The sequence below is a fragment of the Gambusia affinis genome, linkage group LG09 (genome assembly GCF_019740435.1).
Source record: "Gambusia affinis linkage group LG09, SWU_Gaff_1.0, whole genome shotgun sequence".
In the NCBI taxonomy this organism is placed as follows: domain Eukaryota; kingdom Metazoa; phylum Chordata; class Actinopteri; order Cyprinodontiformes; family Poeciliidae; genus Gambusia; species Gambusia affinis.
The window spans coordinates 8095202-8121354 of NC_057876.1; the positions used below are offsets into that span (position 1 = coordinate 8095202).

The following is a 26153-nucleotide window of genomic DNA, read 5'->3' on the forward strand; positions in this document are numbered from 1 at the left end:
TGTTGCGAAGACAGACACCCAGAGATGCAGCAGAAAACTCTACTGGTGTTGAACCAAAATCAGCAACATGAGAAAAGTACTCATCTCCTACACTTCCCAGAACCCCCTGCTCCCTCCCCACACCTACAGCATGATGCAAAACAAACTGAATAGTAAAATAAAACTGGTGCACGAACACACACTGTGTCTCTCTCTCTCTCACACACACATACACACACGCACACACACACACCCTAAGAACTCTTGCATTTGCAAGTTACAACATCATTTCTCTTTCTTTATCACAACCTCATGATCACTCGTACACGCTGCAAATACAAAATCATTTTCACATGCATTTCAAACGCACCACACAGCAGCATTTGCACGTGCACACCTTGTGACCATAAAATTAGATAGCTCAACAGATAAAATTGGCTGTAAAAGATGCACTTTTTTTTTTTTTACTTTAAAACAATCACAGTAACGTAGTATTCATCTCCGCCTTCTCATGTCTTGGCAAGAACAGTCTCACACAAATCATTTCTAGTTTAAAAAAGAGGATAACACTGTCTGTGTGGCTGTTGTGTTGGTATGCACCAGAGAAGTAAGCAAAAAATAACCACAACAACAACAACGGAAAAAAAAAAAGAAAAAAAAAAAAAGAGTTGCCCAAAATGGGTTTTAAAATCTCTACATCTGCATATCCTCTAGATTCCCATCCTGGATTCAGTCTCTCATCTCTGAGTCTTTTCTTGCTTTGTAACACACTCTGCGCTGAATTGTCTCAGGGAGGTGAAATAATGACAGAAAAGAAAGAGCTCAGTAAGGCATTGAAACATAAAAAGAAAACAAAGAAGCAATTAAAAATATTCGCAAATATTGACGCGGAGGCCGTCATTCTAGATGTCTCCCGCAGGAGGAAGGGATGGGGAAATAAAAAGCACTTCTCTTTGATTTTTTTTTTTGTTTTGTTTTTTTGTTCTTCTGAATTCAAGAAAAAAAGTGTTGATATCTCCTCAGTCTGCTTAAAAAGGCTTTTAAAATGATTAATTTTAGAAAAAAAAAAAAAAAAAAAACACTGCAGAAAGACCACCTCCTCCTCTTTCTGGAGAAGGAAAGCAGTTTGATTTTGGCAGCTCTGCACAACTTGACATCCACAGAGAGCTCTCAGCTGCTCTCGTCATAGTAAAAGTCTGGTTAAATCTCTGCACGTTTTAATCCCACTCCTGCCCTTCCCCACCCCTGCCCTCACACAGCTCTTCCCCTGCCTGTGATATTTATAAAACACAATCCTCTCCTCAATTCATTCATCCTCTTGCTCCTCCTCCGCCAACCCCACCACCACTTCCTTCTCTCCAGCCTGCGCTGGCCGCTCCCCCCAACCCCCCTGGCCTCCTTAAAGCTATACGCGGGTGGTAGAGTGGGAGTGCGGCAGGCCGGTGGAGTTGAAGCCAGTTGTGAAGGTGTTGTATGGGTGGAGGTTGGGCATGCCCACCAGGGAGTTGGGAATCATGGTGATGGTGTTGGGCGTCATGAGGGGGATGTCGTCTGGGGAGCGGCGCAGTGTGAGCGTGTAGTCGGGCAACGAGGCCAGGCGCAGCGCCCCTTCGTTGCTGTTCCCCGCCTCGCACTCATGGTGCGTCTGGTTCATCTGCAAGGACATGATCTCCTCCTCGGGCGCGTGGTGACCAATGTCGTTGGAGGTGGTCTGGCGCTGCGGGCTGGACTGCCCATGGCTGGAGTCCTGCCGTCGCTTGTCCTTGCGGTAATAGAGGGCTGCGAAAGCCAGGACATTGAGGAACAGCAGCGAGGCTCCCACCGCAATGGTGACGCTGAGCTCTGTGGAATAGTCCCTCGGGTTGTCGACCACAAGAGGCCCCGTCTCCTCTTCCTCGCTCCAAGAGTCCTTATCCTCGCTATTGTAGGCAGGCGACATGGGGGGGCGCTTGGTATTGAAGGGCCAGTTTTTCCCATTGGGCCTCTTGGTGGACACGCTTTTCGGTGTGGTCTCCGGGGGTGGCACTTTGGTGGTCGTAGAGGTGTAGTGGAACAGTTCGTGGAGGTTGTAGAGATGGGGCACTAAGTGTTTCCAGAAGGCCACTTTGGTGGCCCGGTAGTGGTCACGCACACGCGGCTTCAGGCCGATATGCAGATAGAGCTGGTCCTGGGGATTGTACTTGGACCAGGCCACCTCTTCGAAACGGTTAGCCTTGGTGTGGATGAACTTGGTGTCTTGGGGAACTGGTTTGTTGGGGTCTCTGGAGACAAGAAAGAGATGAAGCACACAGAAAAATGAGATTCTGACAGTGGATTTAATTATTAATGATATTCAGGGCTAGAGGGACAAAATGCAAATAATAATTCTTCAAAATCACATATCACTATGAGTCAGAGCCTATATTTGGACAAATCTGCCATAAGTGTGGCAACAAGTGGAGAACTTTCTAAACTAAAAAGTGAAAACCTGCATCAACGAAATGCAGGTACGATCTCGTCCAGGTGTCTTTGCTGCAGGAGGAACTGACACCAATATCATTTCCAAACCTTCTTCCCCCTCTGTCCCTCTCCTTTCAGCTACCTCTTTGCAGACCTATTATGCCTGCATGTCTCATCTCCCATCTCTTTTTCCTCCCAGATGTTGATCTTATTTCAATTCTGAGGCAGCCCAGCCTTTAAAAGCAGGCCAGAGGCTTTTAAAAGTAAATGCATATGAATAAGTCAGCAGGCTTTGGGGCGCGCGTCAGGAGGCATTTTGTTGTGGATAATCCAATGCTGGTGGAGCCTCTCTGCTAATTGCTCACGGAAGGCATTGCACTGTATACTGGCATCCAGTGCACTGATGCAAGGTGGACCATATTAATCAAGACACCAAAGGGAAGTGTGCAGTCATGCTTGTGTGTGTGGGTGTTTTAGCATGCATGCGTGTTTATGGGATAGTTCTAGAGGACGATGCAGTACTTCATTTGATCAACAGGGTTCACTGCTCCGCCTTTCACTTTTCAACATGTTGCGTCAAACAGCAAACTACTTCAATTACAGTGAAGCTATTGATTTATCGAATGAATTAACATATAGCAAACTTCAACAATCACACGGCTCTTTGTTGGCGTACAATGTCAGGATTGGGACCTCGGCAGCGCTGTATATTGCTTTTGCTGTGGATTAAATTGCTTTCTGTGGAGGAGTGTGAATCATAGCTGAGTGGCCTTGAAAAACACAATGCCCAGCTGCTTGAGGACTGAAAAGCAAGAATCTGCCCATTTTTTAAATGTTATAAAATATTCCTTAGTGGGTTGGAGTGCAACGTTGATGGTACCCAAAGTTAAAATTTAGTTAGGGATTTTGGACTTTTTTCCTTTTTTTAATTTGGATCACGTTGGAAAAACCTCCAAACATAGCTAAGAGAATTAAAAGACAAGCCCAAAGAATTCACCCTCCGTCTTCTCGCCTGTTTGTTTCTCTGCTGTCAATTTTATTTTTCAGGTCAGTGCTTCTGGGAGAGGGAGAGAGAGAGAGAAAGAGAGAGAGAGAGAGAGAGAGAGAGAGAGAGAGAGAGAGAGAGAGGCAAAGCAAATTGAGATGGCTGGAGCTGGATTCCTGGACCTGGGCTGGTGTCAGCAGAGCAGCCCGTAAATAACCTCTTTTATTAGGACCGTAATGATCCCCAATGAATATTGACAGCCAGACTATGATGACTTTGTAGCTGAATATCAGTAATTAAGTTTCAAAGGAGCGTGAGGTGGAGGTAAGGTCATATTGATCTCCCTAAGCGCAACATGCCAGGGAACAGGATGTCAATGGAGCAGCTTGAGATGAGGTTGTCTGCAGCCTGAGCGCCTCATGAATTCTTACATCAGTGTCGCTTCCCTCCCCCTCCTTCTCACACACATACGACAGCAGTAATGGAGGTCAGAGCTGCCGCCATTGATGGGATTTCTGTACTTTCCATAACATGGCAAACCCATTTTACGTCTAGAGAGTAAATTAGCCGGTTTGTTAAATAAAATATGAACATTTCTTGCAAAAGGTACTTGGAAGGATTTCGCAATACAATCACTGAATGCAGGCAGTAAGCGTGTAGTGGTGCAGTGGAGTTTAAAAAAGCTCTCTGGTGGCTGGCTGACTGGTTCACTGCAAGTGAAGATGAATAATTTAGGCAACACAAAGAAATCAATGTGGCATCTTTAGTTAATTTGATTTGCCGCATTAGAGAACAACTGGCTGCCTTATCTAATTACACACACATATGCTTGGGTAATTGTTGCAATGTCAATAGTAAGCAGGGTACATTCCTTTAAATGGTTTCTCCAATTGCTGCTCAATGTGGGGGGTTTGAGGTCCTATCTGAATTTTGGGTTTTACAACTGACTGCTTTGAGACCTCCGCTCTGTCTGTATGTGGGCTTACAGCGATGTAGTCAGATTTGTTAGAATTTTACACAAAGACTGCTTAGTTCTGAACTAGTTCTGAACTTCCTTAATAAAGAAAGAGAGAGAAAAAAGAGGTGATTATATGGAAATCCCCTCAACAGAATTAAGATTTTCCACATTTTGTCACTTTGCAGCAATAAATGTATGTATTTATTTTTATTACTTTTGATAGACCAACACATAGTCGTGAATAAATGTAATTTGTAAGTAAACAATACATGATTTAAAATTTTTAACAAATAAAAATCAAAGTGAGGATTGCATTTACAATGAAATCTTTTTATTCTGATACCTCTAATCCAGTGCAACCCCAACGCAGTTGGTTAGAAAAAAAAGGCACAACTGCAAACCTCCCAGAATATGGCTGTTCATCTGAACTAGTGGGCCAGGCAAGCAGAACACTGATCAGAGAAGCAGCCAAAAGACTTATGGTGACACTGGAGGAGCTGCAAACATCCACAGCTTATGTGGGAGAATCTTTTGTTTGGACAACTGTATATGAGCCAATCATTATACAGTTTGCAAAATGGAAAAGACAAAAGTCCCATGTTAAAACACAATCAGAAGAAATCCAGTTTGCAGTTGGCTACAAACCATCCAGGGGACACAACAAACACATGGAAGAAGGTGTTATGCCAAGCTTGGACCAAACCTCGTTTCCGCCTACATACAAAACTCTGAGTACGGTGGGAACTAATGCTGCAAATCATCATAAACACATCATCCCCACTGAGAATCATAAGCAGGAGAAAGTCATGAAATACAGTGAGAAGATTTGGGAAGATGGGTGGAGCTAAATATAGAGCAACACTGATAGAAAGACTGCCAGAGCCTTGACACTGGAGTGAATGTTCACCTTCCACCAGGAAAACCATACCCTGAGGTACAATGGAATAGTTTTGGATTAAAGCATAATTATGTGTTAAAATGGCCCAGTTAGGTTACAGTTAGCTATCTGCAGCAATACATAACTTAGACATATTTCAAAACAACTGCAATTGTATTTGCAGTAGACAAACAGCACATTTTCCAGATTTATATTTCTAAAAATGTTAAAGAATCTACATGTGTTGGTTTATCAACTTAAATCTCTATGAAATCCTTAGTTGTAGTTACAAAACACAAGGCAGTTGTTGGGGTAATTGTTGCAATGTCAATAGTAAACAGGGCACTTTCCTTTAACTGATGAGGGTTATGCCACAGATTATTCTTCTTGTCCTAGTTTTTTAGAGATATATTATTAAAAAGTAGGCTTAAAAAGTGATTTTAAAATATCTCAAAATGGTAAAAACATCTTGAATCCCACTGGGTTAGGTTCATTCATCTCATGAGCATGAATCACTTCACCAGGACCATGCTATCGTCACATCTCTTAGCTTCCAACACAACAGTAAACACGAGATAAAACTCTTTAAAAAAACCCCCCATCACTGCACACGATGTTAAGCTCCGGAGCAAACAGTTGCTTTGACTGCAACATGAAGTGATATCTGCAGTCCTGTTGGGCTTTGAGAGCTTCCTGGCATTAGCTGACAGCATGCTTCTGGTTAGACCTCCCGCCTAATCTGGATGCTCAGCTGGACTCTCTGGCAGAGGACAGGGATTAACACACCCATAAAAGCAAGCGATTTAATAGCCTCTTAGACTTCCTGTCATGTGTTCATATGGCGATGGTGCTGTAAACCTCAAACCCCGCTTTCCCTTCAAACATCACTGACCTGCTGACCCCTGTCCAACCTTGGCCTGCCATGTCTGTGTAAGTCCCACCACGTGTTTGCACTGTGGTCTCGCCACACAATGACATATTGACCTCTTCAAAAGTTCAGAACTTGAACTCAGGACGTCAGGTTTCAGTTTTACACACCGGTTGATGATGAATCACAGCTCTCCAAGCTGATATGAGCAGTAAAAACAAAAAAAACATTTTGTAGTGTAAGGATTAAACCGCTTTTCTATAAGACACGGCACCTCATGGATGACAGACACGACTCTTGGCTTTACCTACAGAGGACGTGGCAGATGGGACTTGAGCTCATTACCTATTCTAAGCCCTATCTGCAAGCACTGATGTAAAAGGTAGATAAGGGGGAAGAATGAATATCATTTTCTTTCTTTTTTCATTTCCCATGTACCTCCTTCCCCTTTTCATCCTGATGTAATTTGAAGCGCTTCAATGATCATAGACCTAGCCATCACCAAATCTGAAAAGACACGTTTAGGTGCCCTAAGGCTGAAGACGAGAATCTATTTTCCCTGCACTCAAGGTCTGTGAATCCAGAGCGGCGTATAACTTCTTTGTATAAAACAAGACATACACATTAACTCGGCAGCACTGATTTTGATAATATGCAAAATATGCAAACATGTTGTGTTGTTGTTATTGCTGTTCCTCTTGTGTGACAAATTTAGCCCCTGCAGTTGTTTATCTACTTACCAGGTAAGACAAAGAAAGAGGCTAATTTTAATTTACATCCACTACATGGTTGTGAAGCACCTTTTCATTCCTGCATTCTGTGTGCATTTCAGAGAAGAGCAACTGACCCGATCCTGCTTGTAGACCTTGCATGAGCGCAGCATCAGGGAACGGCTTCAGTACCTAGCAGGTGAATCATCGGGCTGTGCTCTTTTCCCCTTCATGCGGCTGCACACCGCGGCAAAGCGCTGAGTGATGCGTGGTTCATATTTAATGGCAGCCTTCAGTTCAGCAGGGTAAGTGATGCAGGGTGAGGTGCTGTGACTTTGGCTTGTGTGGAAGTGTTGGAGGACACCGCTCTTTTATTGCGGACTCTATTGATTTGTTTGATCAGCTGTGCACAGACAAAGAAAGCACCCCTACTTGCACAATTTGTCTCTTTTTAATCTACTGTTTTCCAAAAACTATATTTATCCAAATTAATGCACTAAGATCTGCTTCCCGTTTGTCTTCCCTTTCCTGCCAACCTTCTCTTATTACATTCAGCACACAGTGTGGACTTCGATCAATAGCATGCCGGCGCCTTAACAAGCCACACCACTTCCTTACCTTCTGTAATGCAAATTAGGATATTGGCTACAAATCTCCCATCAAGTGAGTGCGTATTTAATGGAGTAGGTAGGTGGCTGCTGGGGGCTGTGCTATTCTCAAAGCAATGCCTTCACATGCTGTTGGTACAAGTTGGCCACAAAGAAGGACTGAAAAGAATGGGGGATAATCCGGTGAAAGGAGGAAAGGAAGGAAGGAGGTCACTGACAAGTGATATAACTTTTGGAGCAAATAAAAACGCCTGTAGCCTTCTATGAATGAGGTCAGACGGGAGATGCAACTGATGTTTGAGCATTGCTTATCCTGCAAGGAGAGTGTTCTCAATAGAAAACAAATCTGGCCCTTATAGAAAGACATTTGTTTTCAATAAAGCCATGAGAAGTCACATTCAAATTTGGTACAGGGTATGTAGACGGCACAGAAAACTTGCATAAGGTTCTCTGGTCAATTGAGATCAAAATGGAAGGTTCTGGACTTAATAATAAGTGCAACACAATGCCACTGTGAAACATAGGAGTAGCAGAAGCATATTGTGGGGATGCTACTCTTCAGAGGGGAATTTGAGGAACTTAATTGCTGGCTCCAAAACACTTGAAACAGGAGCAAAGTTTCTTTTTACAGGAGGACATCAACACTAACCAGCCAGACCTACAATAAAATGGTTTGGAGGCAAAATTCCTGAGAAGAATGACGGATAATCAAGAGAAAAAAGGAGAATGAATGAAGGAGGTTTTGACGAGTAATAGAACTTCTGAATTTTAGGACTAAGTGCGAAAAGCCTGCAGCTATCCTTGAACAGAAGTTAGTCAGGATCAGTCATTCTCAACTAGCGTGTCTGGACATTAAAGTGGGTCATGGGTCTTTGACTGCAAAAAATACCACACTCCTTACAGTAGGTGGCGATAATGCCCTATAAAGCTAGTTGATACCCATTGTTTGAAGTGACAGAAGATGTCACACCAAGTTTATTTACATTATGCTACACTGGTGTGTGCCCTTATTAAGCAACGTCGGCTACAACAGAGACTATTTTTCTGATGATTAGTGAATGTGCGACCCTATAGGAATCAACACAGAAACGATCAAATGGCCAAAAAAAAAGAAGAGTCAGCAGGTGGGACTATTAAGTGATCCTGACATGGAATTTTGCAGAGGTAAGCCTCTCTCAGTTCTGGTGCTACACTGAGATGAGTGAGCATCCTTTTCTCCCACTGAAGTAGCAAACACCTCCTACTATTTAATAAGTGCGTCCTTTCAGCACTGGTTCAGCTGCCACCAAACACACGAGCAGACTGGACATTTTACAGGACCTCAGAGGGGCTTTGTCTACTGTAACTCCAATATTTTGCGGATCTTATCAGGAGCAAATGGCATGCTCATTTCTCCCATTAATTTACACCCATCCAGATTTGTGATGGTTGTATCACAACTCCTTAAGTATTTTCAAGGCAATATTTTTTCAGTATTTAGCTCAAGAAACTAGAAGAAAACAAAATGTTGTGAGCTTCAATGTGCTTCTTTTGTCGGATAAATTTAAGTCATTTAAGTATTTAGGAAACATTTACTTTTCATTTTATGTATTCTGTTGGAAACAAGGAACAGAGTTTTACGTCAGTCGTCGTTCCTGATTGCTCTGATTGCTGATCAGCCTCTTGAAAGAGTATAGTTGCTGCGAATCCTACAGGAAAATGTGCCCCATTGACAAGTGGAAGAAAATAAATCAGGACATTATGGAAAAGTAGCATTAAAGAAAGCCATACAATTTCAAACGTTGAACGAAGGTATCTTCATCATATGATACAAAAGTGAACCCATCTGGCCTTCGTAACTAACTGACACGCCATGGCCATGATGGAACATGGTGGTGTTATCATCATGCTGTGGGGATGTTTTTGCTAAGCAGACACAAGCTAGTCAGAGTTGATGGGAAGATGACTGGAGCTAAACCACCACAAATGGAGAGAAAGAGACTGAGGAATAATCCAGAGGAAGGTAGAGAAGGAGGCAGCAATGAATCAGAATTTTTAGGGCAAAGACAAAATACCTGCTGATGTGCAAACATTGCTAATCCTCAAGAAAAAGTATATTTGATTGATAAGTGGGATGAAAACAAAAGAAAAGTGAACTTGCGGCATTGTAAATCAAAGAGAAGGCTGTTCATACATACTGTTAGTACTTTTGTTTAGTTGGCAGTCATTGTCACTGAACCAATCAATACTGCATATTTTATTCCATGTCGTGAATGTAATACATGACCGGATTTCTTTTGTGTGGGATAATGAGAGAGAGGGACGGTGGAGCAGAAAAGGAGACGAAGAAGAAAACTGAAAACATGACAGCGCTCTGCTCTTTAACTACCTAGTGAAGCCCTCTGCACAGTATGTGGCATGGCTCCCATGGAAAGCAGAGAAAATGAGCACCAGTAGACCAATGTAAAAAAATAAAAATAAAAAAAGAATAAGATAGAGCAACACATTTACAACACTAATGATATCTTATGACTGATGTCTGCTGGCTTTTTCATCAGTGTTTTCTTTCCAGAGTTCAGATGATGTTTTCTGCAGTAATTTGCTTGCACTTGTGTTTGAAAAGCAAAAAACTGAAAAAAAAAAATAAAAATTAAATAAATAAAAAATGACACATTCCTCAGGAAAAGTTTCCCTATCAAAAAAGTAAGCGCAGCTTTGTGCTTCTGTACTAAAACAAAAAAAATAAAAAAATACTCCGGTCAGGACAAGTAACTTGAAGCCGTATAAATCCACCTAACCCTCAGGAAAGGACAGTCGAACAGTTTAAACGTTTCCGTGCCCTCCCTAAGAAGATTTGACAGTGTGCATTCTATGTGGGCTTTTATGCTCCACTGACACAGAGGGGGGAAAAAGGCATGGGGAAGGGATTTGCCCTGTAAAAATGACACATGAAAGCCAGGGACAGGAAGAGCTTTGGGGGGCGGGAGATTCGCTGCTATGATACACTCTGTTGACATGCAGCCCAAATGTCTCAACATCGTGTTGCACATGTTCCTACAGCTGATTTAGAGGCAGGGACAGGAAGTACAATCTGGGTCAGTTCACTGCAAACATCTGGAAGGGCAGAAAGAGATACTTTACAGATATAGGCAAGATGGTTGCTGGGCCAGGCGAAGAAGCCAAGGGGAATTCAGCTGGGTCTTAATTAAAAATATGTCCTCCAGAGCCAAATTGGGTTGGGTGGTGTTGGAGCAGAGATCTATATCCCTCAGTGTGGTCTAAATGAGGGGAATAAACTTCAAAATGTTAGGAAAAAGTTTGACGCCCCACTGTAAGAGTCAAAGGTAGATGCCACTCCATGAGATATGGGACTATTAAAGCAGAGGGTTTTTAATGCTGGCATCAAATCCTAGACTCTTTATCATCTGAGTGCCTAATTGTGGTTTGCATTTTTTCTCTTTGTCTGGAATGATGCCAAGATGACACATCGTGGCTTATATCCGTGCCGTAGCATACTTGCACTGAGTCTAAAAAAGGTGAGTTTGTCTTGGTTTGTTCCAAGGAAATCCATACAAATGAAATTAGGTTTGTAGTAAAAAAGAAAAAAAAAATCCATAATGATAAGACTCATTGAAGAATAGTGGGTGTTTGAAATGTCTAAAATCTGGATAAATTTTTTTGTGATAGAAGCAGTTTTAACCCAATGACAGTAGCTAGAAGGGCAGTAAACTCACTATAGCCCTGCACTGTCTTCTGCTAATTGGACATTGGTCGCCGAGATAACTGCTTCAGGAGTTAAATCCGGACATCCCCCTTAGAGACGTTCTCATGGCCCCATGACCTGGAAAACCTCCGAAGACAGGCGCCCAGGAGACAACCTGACCCAATTTAACCAAAATCACCTAATCTGACTCCTTTCAATGACAGGCAATAGCAGCTCTAGTTTAATAACTCCTTATCCTGCCTCAAAGTCTGAGCTCAGCACCCGGTGGAGATAACTAATTTCATCTGCTTGTGTCCACAACCTCATTCTTTTGGGAATGATCCAAATCTCAAGAGCGTAGGTGAGGGTCAAAATGCAGATGAAGCAGTAAAGCGAAACTCTGGCACGTTGACATTACCGCAGGTGACCCGATTCGCATTCCACTAGATGAGAGCCATGGCATCGGTTTTAGAGGAGCTTTCTCTCATTCTTACTACTTTGCACTCGGCTGTTAACCGCTCCAATGCAAGCTGATGGTTATGGCTTGAAAGCACCACAGAACCACATTATCTGCACATTATCTAAAAGCAAAGATGAGACCCAGAGGTTCTCAATCAAGTGGCTGACTCACTCTGAACTTGGGCAGGGCAACAAAACTGGATTCAGCCCAGGACTGAACATCATCGTCAGTCTGGCCCAGGAAGCAATTTATCATCTGTATCTTATGAGGTTCAACGCAGTGGTAAACCAATAGCTTAGCTTTATTGCTTGGCTCTTCCTGCAGCATCAATATATACAAGGCTCCAATCAACTTATCCATCTCCCGCTCCACCTTAGCATCACTTGTAAACAAGACACCATGACCTTTGACCTCAGACCTGGAGTGAGCAGTCCAGCTTTCTTTAATCGAAGACCATGGTCCAGCTCCTCTGAGTCAGCACGCTCGAAGTTTAAAACGTTCGTTATTTAGATTAATCAAAAAGTTGCTTACAATAACAACAAAAAAATACTGTTTCAAACGAACATAAATTCTGCATTAAATTTGTATCTATAAAGACGTACGCGACATGAAATGATGACTGCCAGGCAGTTTTTGATTTGATGGACCTTAGTCGTCCCTTCAGAAGAAACAGCAGCCCGTATCGGTCCATATCGATGCAAGTCTTTGCAGCTCCAGCTTCTTGCTGCAAGATGACTGAATGTAAATGCCCTCTAATTGGACAGCAGACGATATAGAGACAGATAAAACACAGAACAAGATTTCAGTCAGCATCCCTTTCAGGATGGGATCAATACCTGTCTGGTAACAGAGATTGTCAAATTAAATTTAAGTTGTTAGAAATGATTACTAGTAGTCAGATGAAATGGCTCGGCTCTGTGATGGGTGGGGGTGAAATTAGGCATGGTGGGGAGTGAGTCACCCGAGGCATGGGCGATCGACTAAGGCTGAAGGGATCAATACAGCATAGAGCTTTGATATTCCTTCATGATAGGTCTTTGTGTTTTCGGGGCTACAGCACACCAGAGCAAAGATAAAAACCTATTCCAAACACACACATATACATCCACACACACACACACATGCAATATAAACCGAGGTGTACAGAAGGCCACTGACTATTCAGGCAAACTCAACCAAAGCACTCAGCCAAGCACGTACAGCAAAACACAGACTCAGCAGGAACTTTTAATCTTCTTCAGCTTCAATATGTCTCATGTCTTCAGACTGAGACCCAGGACGTCTGGGTAAAATCACCTCTGAACGACCCTCCCCTCCCTCTCTCTGTTAAAAAAAAAAAAAAAAAAATCCTTTTCTGTGCCATGCCATCTATTTAGAGCTGCGTTTCCCCAGCTGCCTCTTTTCTTCAGCAGTGGCAATGTTGTAACATAGCTGAGATGGGATTTCTATCTGTTACTTTCTATTAATAGCTGAAGAAGTTTGTAATTGTGTCATCACTGGTTTTACTAATTTCCAGGAGCAGCTGCCAGAATGCAGCAATCTGTGGCAAATTGTTGGTACTGTTTGAAGAAAGTCACCTAATCCCTGTCCAGTCTAATGAGAAAATCATTTCTCTGTTTGTTATTTGGCAGTTTAAGCTTTTGTTATTAACTTAACCTCCTGACATGGGGCCCTTAGTGATTATTAGTCCTTATAGTTTATTTATGATGCTTTTGGTGAAAAGCATCATAATCTGGATACCAAAAATAAACAGGTATTATAAAAATAATGCTGCTTAACAACATAACTGTTACTGCTGCCAATTGAAATATTTCAATGAGCTGCAAGCAACAGGCAAGAAAACAACTCAGGTGTTGACCTCCTGTAACAGTCTACTCTTTTTTTTATTTCATGTTGTCAACAGATGTTAAGGAGATGGTTCATCTCGTTTCCTACGTCTCATAAAACAGCAATTAAAGCCCTAAAAGAGGCTTAATTCTGCACAACTGTTATCCATTGTCTATCCTGTATCCTTTCTCTACATGACAAGAAAATGCATAAAAGTCACAATAGCTTTTCAATCAGCTAATAAAGAAAAATAAACAGGCCAAAGTTACGTTTGAGATTCCTAAACTGGATCATATTTATCAGTTTTCTTCCAAAATACAACAAATAAAAAACAATTAAAGACGCTGATTTGATCCAGAATCAGTTTTCCATCTCCCTGGGTGTAATTCATTCGTATATACATATTTTTCAATTAAACCCACACTGAGCAATAGCAGCATGACTTACAGGTACGGAATACCTTCATTATAATTACATTGGAAAATGAGAGCTGCATTATGAGCTAAAGGGCTCCGATTACTCCCATTAAAATCTTAAAATAAGAGGCTAATGTTGCTTCTAGGGAAAATAGTTTTTCTACTTTGTTTTGGTTTGCAATTTACAAATTATTCACATTACTTGTCAATTGTCAAACTGATATGAAACTAGAAATGACAGCGATTTTCATCAGATCTTCTCTACATAGAATGTTCCATGATTGTTGTTTATACATATAGCTACTTAGATGTCTACAAAAAAATAAGTATGTATAAAATATCACAACAGTCAGAGCTAATTAAATTCAGAATAGTAAAATCAGCTTTACTGAGAAATATGAGTGCAATGGTAAATGCATTTGAACGAAAGATTGGTTGTACGGGTCTTTGGGTTTGGGCAAATGCTTGTACTGAATATTTCACAAGACCCATTGAAAAGCAAAAACATCGATGTACAGAGCTAAAAAATCCACAAGCAGCTTAGAAAAGGTAGCTAATTATGAAAAACTAGAGCAAAAAGAGGAGAGACAAAAAAACACAGTCTAAAAGTACACTTCTGTTAGGTTATAGCAAGTAATATTGTGACCTCCACCAGATAATTGACACATATTCATTCTGCGAATCTCCAGAAACAGTGTCAAAAAAAAAAATCGCTGTGTAAAATCCTTTTTTATGAACCTATAAGCCGACATCATGTTTGCATTGGGTGGTAACCTATTAAAGAAATCAAAAATTATTTACACAAGTAATCAAGTCAGGAGCCAATGTGCCACTAATGTTTGTTTATGTTCATGCTTTTGCATGTGGTAGGCTCTTTTATCCGAAGCCACGTAGAGATGAGGGTCTAAAAGTTCAATGAACATTAAAGGTAAACTACTTTGAATGAAACCCACTAGTCAGAGTCTGTCAGTGGTGACAGCATAGAAATAGAGTGAAGGCATAGAAGAAAATTTATGGGGCAGGGTAGGTGCTATGTAGGATGTTCTTCCCATGTGAAATGTAAGGAAGTAAAGCATCATACTAAAACTATTGCAGCAGTTTATTTAACTTCTGTTTTATTAATGCTTTTTTACAAGGCCTAACTTTTCTTTTAGGCAGTTACTCTGAAGGGAAAGACTTATCCGTTTCTATACCAGTAAGTGTCCAATACAGAAAGATCATTGGTAGCGCACAGCCTTCTACCTCGATTTCCTGTGTAAATATAAATAACCGCCCAGGCAAACCTGTCCATGGTTTACCAGTACATAAAATAGCATTTTCTTTAAGTGCTGTGGCATTTTTGAGACTAGTGTTGTTTTAAGATGATACAAGTCCTCTTCGTGCTTGAACTCTATTAAATTACCCATGAGCTTCAGCTTCTAGGGCAAACCAGCCTTAATATATATATTTACTGAAGATGTTTGTAGAGTTTTATACTTCAACTGATACATTATAACCATTTAACAGAATCTCACTTCAAAAATGAAAGACAGATGGCCTGAACAAAGCTTCGGCTTGGCATTTCTCAACAGTCCTCAGGTATGTTCACAGCGTTTGTTTCACATATTGAATTAAGTATTGACATTCTTTTGAGTATACCTACCAGCAACTCCTGAAGGAAGTCTATTAATGGCTTAAATATATGTGGCTTTGTAACCAATGTTCTGGAAAACCACAAAAGTTAACCACTGTTTGCTTTTAAAAATCTGTACTTTAAAGTATGTGGCATTCCTTAATTCGCTAATGTTATTCAAATCCTCTTATAGCAGCTGACTTGTCTCACTGCTGTGTTGTCTGCTGTCTTACTGCAATATCTCACCTCCCACAAGACTTCAAGGTGTATGTTGTTCTTTTGGGAGCTTCAGTAGAAATCTTTTCCATAATGTCGTGAGACACTTACAGCAAAATCTCTGCCTGTTATATTCAAACAAAAGTGGTCTGCTGTGAAGCACAGTCCTTTGTTACTACACTGCAGCTGTTCAGCAGATGTTAGGGTATGTTCATTAAACGTGAGACAGAATGACATTCTTTTTATCGTCTTACAAACTTTTTAATCTACTTTTTTTCTGAAAGATGGATATTTTTCAATAATGTGTCACTGTCACAAGAATTTATCTGTTAATGTAAAAGAGAACGTTTTGCATCATGGCAGTCTGCATCTGTTGCTGAAAGAGCTCCTATAATTGGTTAGCAACTGACACAGAGGATGAGTAGAAAAGTAAAAAATTGTTCTGAATTTGGACAACCCTGTCCGCTGCAGCGCCATGTCCAAAGAGACAAGTTTCTCTCCTACAACAAGACTGGCCTTCCTAATGATCTTGTTGATCTTGTCAACCCTCAGGCTGCTACCCCAGGTGACAACAGCAAACATGGTGCTAGCCACCACGGATTCATAGAACATAATCAACAACTTCTAGCTTGGATTGCTGTGGTATGCTATCCCAGCTAGACACTAATATCAAATGCTAATTGGTATAATTCTATACATCTATCCAATCACTTTCTATACTACCTGCCTTTATGGGGAATGGCCCAGAAGCCAATATGCAAAAAGTGAAGTCAGTAATCAGATGTAAGTATAGCAAAAAAAAAACAACTTACCCAGTTTTGGCAAAGTTGGTCCAGTAGGTCATCACGACAGCACTGAGCATGACATCATTCTTGGAGAAGTTACAGGGAAAAAGGTCGGTGGGACCAATCATAGGAATTCCAAAGACATACGGCACTTCATCCCCGTGGGCCGCGTCTGACCACGCAGGCTTCATAAGACTCTGGCAGTGGTGGTAGAAGGCGTAGAAGTAGGTGGGTGAGCCATAGCGAGCGTGGAGATCAGCAGTCACCACTGACGGCTCCACCCACTGGTGGTCGGTGAACAGAGCCACCAGTGTTTTTCGCCTAGTCTCCGGATTGTCTCTGTCTGCCCAGTCCGTGTACATGAACTTAATGGTCTCCCTCAGTGTGTCCTTTCCGTCTGGGTATCCGTACAAGCTGTCCACAAAATCCGACACAGAGAAGTCAAAGTCGTTTCCAGACACACCGTCCTCTGAATCCACCACGTTCTCCACAAACCGCAGGCCTTCGCCCTGATTCACCCCCAGCATGATGTCATAGTTGAGAAACTCGCCCTGCTCCATTAGAATCTCAGGGTCATCTGGAATAACATCCCCATCAATGACAGGTCCAAAGGCCACGTGGTACCTAGCAGGTTGGATGTCCTGCTCCACCAGCTCCCTGGAGCTCTTCTTTCGTAGACAGTCCACCATGTCTGATGTGTCGAGGACGTTGCAGCCCACCTTCTCTGCCAGGAGACGGGTGTACTTGACCGGCTGGTAGTTCACTGCCCAGCTGGAGAGTGCTGACCCACTCTGAATGATAGCTCTGTGGAACAGACCTGGACAAGGACACAGACAGAAGAGATAGGAGGATGTTTAATGTGTCATTATTAAGGATGATGATTCAGTTATGCACTGCATTACATGAGAGTTGTTAATTTTGTTGCTGCCATGATCAAAAGCAGGCTGTCAGCCACACAGCCGATAAGAATAACAAAGGCCAGACAGAGCAAGTCCTTGTTGCCACACAGAGCAATAATGGAATCATTGTTGTAATAATAAATGTGCAGATGGCCTGGTCTCACAGACAGAAGGAAGATACAGCAATCTGTCTGTCCTACTCTCTTCCTCCTTTCATTGTTGCATGCTCTTTTGGAAATGCTAGCAAACGCTGCTAGTGGATAATGCTAGTTCTAATGACTGCATTTATCACTGTGGAATGATTCAGTTCAAGTTTGACCAGTCTATCTATCAGTACAGGCTGTAATTGTTCTTTATGTGTTTTCAGAAAAAGAATATGTGAGTTATAAGTCTAAAATTGTGTTTTAATTTATCTCTGTTAAGTGCAGAACAGAATAATGTAAGAAAGATCTAATCTGTCTAAATATGTGGAATTCTGAGCGAGTATTCTCTGCAGTCTATATAAAAAAAAAAAATGAAAGCACCAAGAAAACAGCTCCTTAATCTTGCACACTCACCAGAGCCACAGTATTGCCTTAGTTGCCTATGTTTACATGCAAATACGCAACATATGCTACATTCAAAATGCGACTGACAGGAAGGTTTTTTTTTCATTTTGCCTTGTAGTGTTCCCTATGCATCCTATGCAGACACCAGTGTTGGAAAAATCAGCAATGCACTGTGTAAATTCCCAGTTTTAAAGCAATTCTGGAGCACCCACACTGCTTATGTACAGACTACAGTCAACAAGAGTTAGGCTGCTGTTCAAAAATTTTCACGTTCTGATTGGCAATTGCAGATTGGGACTCAGCAGTAGCTTCAATTAGTGAATATGGTGAGGTGTTGATATGATAACGTCGTCATCATATCTCGCAGAATGCAAAAATGGCAATGCTATCAACTTGTTTATTTACCTTCATTAAAAACCTGTTGTTTTTTTTTATAGCCTAATAACATTTCCTTAAAAGTGTCTTTAATGGGACTTCCGGCTGAATGGCGGTGGAGTAAGTTGTGTCTTGGCGTGCTCCTGCGGGGTTAGCTGTTTTTTGTTCGATTATTACCTGGCACTTTTTCTCGTCTTCGACTTCAAGCGATACGTAACCTATACAGTGAACACCATCTTTCTTTTTTGGATACTAAAATGCCACCGAAGCCTGTTAAAGGAGGAAATTCGATTCAGTCCCACCTGCGGCCTGGTCCTCGTGGTGAGTCCTCGACCTGTGCTGAGTCATCTCCTGGGTCGGGGGCAGCGGCCCGTGCCGCTGCAATTAGTGATACCAGCAGTCTTAAACACGAGCTGCTTGCGGCTCTCCGGGATGACTTTACCGCTATACTTAAAGCAGAGTTTCATGCTGTTCTTGGTGAAAGTCTTTCTTCGATTAAATCCGAGCTGCTATCCTTCAAGAAGGAATTGTCCTCTGGCCTCACTGCGGTGCAGGAGAGTTTTACTGGGCTAAACGTAACGGTTGCTGAGATGGAGAAATCCCTATCCACCTGCACTGATGACATCGTTAGCCTCCGGAAGACAGTAGACAGCCTTACTAAAACTGTGGCACAGTTGGAGGATAAATGTGATGACTTGGAGTCGGTCGGCGTCAGAACATCCGCATCATTGGAGTCGGAGGATGACCCTTTATCGGCCTCGACGGCTGCCGTCTCGCGGTTGCTGAAGGAAGCCTTCGGTTTCGCGGAGGAACCGTTGGTAGACCGCGCTCACCGTATCCCGATCCCTAAACCCAAGGCAGGTGAACGCCCTCGCCCCATCGTAGCTAAGCTACATTACTACACTGACTGTGTGAAAATCCTGTCGAAGGCAAGGGAGCTGCAGCGGATCAAGATGAACGGTATGACTATCTTCGTTTTCCCCGATTATACTGTCAGGACGGCCCGAGCACGAGCAGCCTTTACAGACTGCCGTCGCCGGCTCCGTGGCATTGAGGGGGTCCGGTTCGGCTTGCTTCATCCGGCCCGGTTGCGGATTACCCATGGTGGAACTACGCGAGTCTTCACCTCTCCGGAGGAGGCCAATATCTACATCGGGTCTATTACCAAATGAGAGCTATAATTACAAAGATTTGTTTCACATTCTGGGGACTTTGTTTGGTCTGGTTAAGTAATATTTTCACATTAAGGAGAAATGGGAAGTAGGAAAAGAAAAGGAGAAAAAAAAAGAAAAGAAAAAACGGACTGTTTCGAAATGGTTGCAGTTTACTTGTGTATTTCAAATATTGGATGTTTTCTGTAGGTGTTGTTGATTTCCTAGAATAGTGCATATTGTATATTTTAACATTTTCTCTATTCTGCTGATTCTGCAGGACTCGCCTAGTATCACAGGGAGGTTTTTTTGTTGTTGTTGTTGCGCTGTTTAGCTGTAAGGATAAGTTTTCTAGTGGCTCCTGTTGGAGTCTGCACGGTCCCTTCATTTGGGGAAGGGCAGAGTGCAAGCAAGGGGTGGGGGAAAATGTTTGTATATGTTGTTTTTTTTGTGTGTGTTTTTTTTTTCCCCCTTCTTGGGGATGGAGGGGGTGGCAATATCCTTCAACTTCTGTTATAAACAACTGGTCACATGTCCGTTGATTTGAAAGCTTCTTCAGCTCCTGTTAGATTCCTAAGTTGGAATGTTAAAGGTCTTAATAGTCCAGTGAAGAGATCTAAAATAAACTCTCATCTGAAGCGCCTAAACCCTGATATAGTATTTTTACAGGAAACACATCTGCAGAATGGAAATTGGTCCAAGCTCAAATATTCATGGGTTGGGGAGATTTACCACTCGGGCTTCAACTCGAAAGCTAGAGGAGTAGCCATATTATTTAATAAGAAGGTTCATTTCACTGCATCAAAAATAATGCAAGACACGAACGGCAGATTTCTTATAATTGCAGGTACTCTGTTCCATACCCCTGTCTTATTAGTGAACATTTATGCACCAAACTTTGATAATCCTGATTTTATAAATAATCTATTTAGCACATTTCCTTTTCTTGACTCTCATTTGTTGATTCTAGCTGGGGACTTAAACTGTGTAATGAACCCAGCATTAGATCGCTCTTCATCTCGGGCCTTTACGCAGTCAAATATGTCTAAATCTATTTCGGATTTTATGACTCAAAATGGATATGTAGATCCATGGAGGGCACGTAACCCATTAACAAAGACGTATTCTTTTTTCTCTCAGGTACACCAGTCCTATTCCCGTATAGATTATTTTTTTATTGATGGCTCTTTAATGCACAGAGTCACATCTTCTGAATACCATCCGATTATTATTTCTGATCATTCCCCTTTAAGCCTTGATATAAACTTCATGAATAAACCCCGTTCTTGCCCTTGTTGGAGATTTAATAGTCTCCTGTTATCAGATGAAACATTCAATAAATTTATCCTATCAACAATTGATGATTTCCTTACGTTTAACAAGAGCGACACAGTTTCTTTCTCATTATTATGGGAAACATTAAAAGCCTATCTTCGGGGTCAGATTATCTCTTTTTCAGCTAATGTTACTAAAAATAGACATGCTAAGATATCAGAAATATCATCAAAAATTCAGAGAATCGACAGGCAAAATGCCACTAATCCGTCACTCGCTTTACTGAAGCAACGACTGGATCTTCAAACTGAACTTGATCTCCTAACAACTTCCGATGCGGAGCGTCTTTTGATTCGATCTCGAGCCTCTTTTTATGAGCATGGAGAAAAACCAAGTAGGCTCCTGGCGCATCAACTGAAACGAAAAGCTAGCTCTCGCACAATATCACAAATCAAAGATCAGTTAGGCAATCTCGTTTCCGATCCTGTTTCTATCAGTGACATTTTTAAGAAATTTTATTGTAATCTGTATAAATCTGAACTACAATCTGGCTCGGATGAGTTATTTGCCTTTCTTCAGAATATTGACATCCCTAGGATAAATAAATTGGTTTCTGATCAACTTGATGCGCCCATTACATTGGAAGAAAATTTACATCAATCAATAATATGCAGAGTGGTAAGGCCCCGCTCGGACGGATTTCCTGCCGAATTTTTTAAGAAATTCAAAGACAAGATGGCCCCTCTTCTTCTCGAGGTCTATAATGAGTCCCTAGGGCGTGGCCTGTTGCCCCCCACCTTGGCTCAGGCTTCAATTTCTCTCCTGTTGAAGAGGGGTAAAGATCCCACTGCTTGCGAATCTTATAGGCCCTGTCGCTCTTAAATGTGGATTTTAAGATTTTAGCTAAAATACTGCTACTCGGCTTGAGAAGGTGCTTCCTCACATTATTTCGCATGAACAGAATGGATTCATCAAAGGTCGTCATTTGTTCTTTAATATTCGTACAGTATTGAATGCAATTTTTTCAGTTCATTCCCCCACGTCTCCGGAGGTGATCATTTCTCTTGACGCCGAGAAAGCCTTTGATCGAGTGGAATGGGAGTACCTGTTTGCCGTTCTCGATAGGTTTGGTTTTGGTGGGAGGTTTTTGGCCTGGATCAAACTACTTTATTCATCTCCTCAAGCTTGCATTGTCACTAACTCCGTCCAATCTGATTATTTTCCGTTGGGACGTGGTACTAGACAGGGTTGTCCTCTTTCTCCTCTCTTGTTTGCGTTAGCCATTGAACCTCTTTCTGCTGCGCTAAGATCCCTCTCTTCTTTTCATGGAATTATCCGCTCTGGTGTTGAACTTAAACTCTCCTTATATGCAGACGACCTTCTCTTATATGTTTGGATCCCTTACACAGTCTTCCTCCAATTTTGGATTTTCTTGAAAAGTTTGGATCTTTCTCTGGCTACAAAATTAATTTGCTTAAAAGTGAATGCTACCCAGTAAATTCATTGGCTTTGGAACTTGGGCAATCTGACATTCCTTTTAGACTCAGCCCTTCGGGGTTTAGGTACTTGGGAATTAATATTACTCGTACTCTGCCCTCAATGTTTTCTCAGAATTTTTCCCCCCTAGTCTCTCAAATTGCATCAGATTTTCGGAGATGGAACTCTCTCCCTCTTTCACTAATTGGCAGAATTAATGTTATTAAAATGAATGTTCTACCTAGATTTCTTTTTTTATTTCAATGTATCCCTTTATTCTTGCCTAAACAGTTCTTCAAGTCCCTGGATCAGATGGTTTCTTCATTTTTATGGAACAATAAGGCCCCCAGATTGAGGCTTTCTCTATTGCAACAGTTCACAACAAGTGGTGGTCTTTCTTTACCCAATTTTGCAATGTATTACTGGTCTTCACATATTCATAAATTGATTTATTGGCTGAATTCACCCAATCTGTTCTGGTGTAAACTTGAAATTCAATCGATATCTACATCTTTTTCACCTGCCTCAATTATCTATTCATCATTACCAATTAAACTTTCCTCTGTTACTACAAATCCTATAGTGCTCTCTACGCTGAAGATCTGGTCACAATTTAGGTCCCATTTTAAATTTACGTCTCCCTCTAATAAAATGCCGTTATTGAAAAATCCTATATTTTCTCCTGCAACCACTAATGTTGGCTACAGAGTTTGGCATGAGAGAGGCATCTGTACAATGAGAGATCTCTACAAAGATGGTCTATTTCTTAGTTTTACGGAGTTGTCCTCAAAATTTAACCTACCTACTTCTCATCTGTTTCTCTATTTCCAAATTAGACATTGTGTTTCTTCGTTGTTCCCAAATTTTCCAACTCTTCCTGTTGATCCACTATGGGTCGACCTACTAGTTTTGAAACCTAATCTGAAATCACCCCTTTCTAATATATATGGAAAGCTTATGGGAATTGAGCCCGACTCATCGGGTAAATCCAGAACTCTTTGGGAACGTGAATTGGGTGTTGAACTGTCTGACTCATGGTGGGATAAAGTTATTCTCAGTATACGCCAAAGCACTCCATGTGCCAGGTTACAGCTTGTACAGTTTAAAGTGATAAACAGAGTCCACTTCTCAAAATCCCGTCTTTCTAAAATTTTTCCTTCAATTTTGGACCAGTGTGACCGGTGCCGGACCTCTCCCTGCAACTTAAGTCATATGTTTTTCTTTTGTCCAAGTTTACAAAAATTTTGGGACTGTGTCTTTTCCACACTCTCAGGGGTTTTTGGAATCCAGATCCGAAGAGATCCACTAATTGCCATTTTTGGAGTTCCAGGGACCTCAATTAATCTGTCGCCCCAGCAGGGGGAGGTCTTGGCTTTCTGTTCTCTCCTTGCCAGGCGATGTATTTTACTCTGCTGGAAATCTCCTATACCTCCATCTACTTCTCAGTGGCTTAATACTGTTAGATCATGCTTAAAGATGGAGAAGATTCTATTGACAGTAAGAGGTAATTCAGCTAAATTTACTCACAAGTGGGCACCTCTTATGACATACATAAAAGCTCTGCCTTTATAATGTATAGATAGGTGTGATTGACCCATCATGTCATGTGACTTAAATTTACAGAATAATTGAGTGAAGAGTTGTTGCCTTTTAGCTTCTCAATGCCGTCTAACCCCCCCTCCAACCCACCCCTATTTTTTATTTGATTTATTTATTTTTAATTAATTAATTTATTTTTTGGTTGTTAATGTATTTTTTATTTTTTTATTTTTATTTTATGTAATTATACGTATTTGGTCCTGTTTTTGTTATGTTAATACAGGGATTTATGTTCGCTACGGGGAAAGGGAAGGGAAGAGGGAAAGAAGGGGGAAAGGGGAGAAGAAAGAGGGAAGGGGAAAAAAACTGTGTAACAAAGAAAACAAAAAATAGGAGAAGTCATGTAAGTTTTGTACAATGTATGTACCATCTATATATGTATAATCTCCTGATGTGCAAATAAATGATACATAAATGTAAAAAAAAAAATAAAAAAAAAAAAAAAAAAAATAGTGTCTTTAATGATGTAGTTTTGGGCTTTGTAAGCCAAACATTTAAAAACAGGAACACACTTGTAATTTTCTGATTCATCAACAGTGTAAGGGTTTGTTACAGAAAATGTTAAACTGTAAACTAACAGCCTATTTGTTGTTTCTATAGTAAAGGTCAAATAAAGGTTAGTAACATGCGTGTCAGTGTTTTGATGCAAATAATACTTAAAATCTTTTTTACATTTTGCACTGGATTCAAAATTACTGACCCAATAATGAGTGAGTGCCATATTTTTCTTTTATTGTCAGTGTTTATTTCTTGTATTTTATTAAGGTTTACAACAGGCAGAACTTACTATGTGAACTACACCCTGCACTCAGACCTACTAAACCCTAAGTGGTCGAATCTAAAAACTAGATTTAAAACTCAAAAACCAAAACCAGCATTGTTAAACCATAAAACTGTAGTATAATTTGTTCCAAAGTTAAAGAGATTAAACATGAGACATCAGCCTACGTTCTATTTTTAAACATATTCCTACATTTCTACAGCATGACATCGGAGACTTAATTTAGTATTTTTGGATGATGATAAACGGAGAGTGAAAACGTTTTCTGCTAGCTGGCAAGAAGTGCAACTTAATCAAATGTAGTGGACATTTACTGACTCTTTTTTCAATAAGAACAACATAATTTATTTAAGTTTATTATGCATGATTGTGTTTTTATTACCAGTGTCATTGTTAATGAACACATTGTTACATTATTCATAATCTTAATATGTTTGCAAACTTGTTTTATAGGTCCTATTGCCCTTTTTTGTCCATATACATGGCACAAATGAAGATTTAAATAGTATTGTTATGTCCTAAGCTACAGGGAGAGCCCAGTTGTACAAAAAAAATCTACTTGGGTACCGTTTGCTCTCTAATGATGGTTTGGGTTTTTCCTTGCGATGACAATGCATTTTTCAGGGTAGCATAAATTGGATGAACCTCACTGTAACTGAAGACAGAGTCTGCATTTTGAGGTCAAAACACACACACCCCCACGCCCACACACCCCCACACACCTGCATGCACGCAATCCCCCTCAAGCACATTCCTACAGTGGCTCTGCACGGGATACAGTTTACATCACTTTTTTATTTTATGTTTTTAACCTGAAAGATTTTAAATTCTGCAGAACCTGGTGGGGGGATTTCTATAAATAAACTGACTCCCACTCACTACACTTGCAGTAAGAACTGAACTCCACCCTTTCATCTGGTTATGCAGACTGCTGGCACACAATGAAAAGCCAAACTGAACAGAAAGCTGCGTTCTACTGGTTGTATGTAGCAGAAATAGATATATGAACTACAAAGAACTTTTATCATGCGACTCTACATGTTGGTTTTGTGCTCCTGAGTGGGTGGGTTTTGTAGAGGTCGTTTGAGAAAAATCATGGCTCTTAAATCTACAGTTCAGTACTCTCGTGGAAAATTGCAGTGCCTTGCACAAGTGCTCACGTTACTTTGCATTTTGTTGATTACAATGACAAATTTCAAGGTATTTCAACTGAGTTTTATGCGATAAACAACGTCAAACATAATTGTTAAATGGGAGAAAAAGGAAACAGAGTTTTCAATTCTTTTAACAATTCTTTATCCAATGCCCCCAATTCAATCCCAGTGCAACCAGCGGCCTTTAGAAAACTCCTAAGAGAGTTTATCTGTGTGGGATTTAATCTCAGTTTAAATGCAGCTGTTCTGTGAAGGCCTTAGAAGTTTGGTGGAGAACATCCGTGAACCATATCATGAATACCAAGAAACACATTATAATCTTGAAAATGTGCGTTTTAGTGTTCAGATGGGATGCTTTCATATATCTGGCAACTTGAAATCCACTCGTATCTTTCTTCTTGATATGCTTAATTGGATTATTAAGCATGATTTTAATGACTTCAGACAGAATTAAACAAGTCATGACAAAACAC

General features: G+C 40.9%; 1 protein-coding gene across 1 annotated transcript in view; it reads right to left on the bottom strand.

The window, feature by feature from the left end:
- Window positions 1–1040: 1040 nt before the first annotated feature.
- Window positions 1041–26153, bottom strand: part of nlgn3a (neuroligin 3a) — a 186031-nt gene continuing 160918 nt past the window's right edge. Inside the window, exons 8-9 of the mRNA XM_044127108.1 lie at window positions 16450–17239; window positions 1041–2240 (exon numbers count right to left, since the gene is read on the bottom strand). Of these exons, the coding sequence (XP_043983043.1) occupies window positions 1385–2240; window positions 16450–17239 (1646 nt within the window). The 3' untranslated portion in view covers window positions 1041–1384. The remainder of the gene's footprint in view (window positions 2241–16449; window positions 17240–26153) is intronic.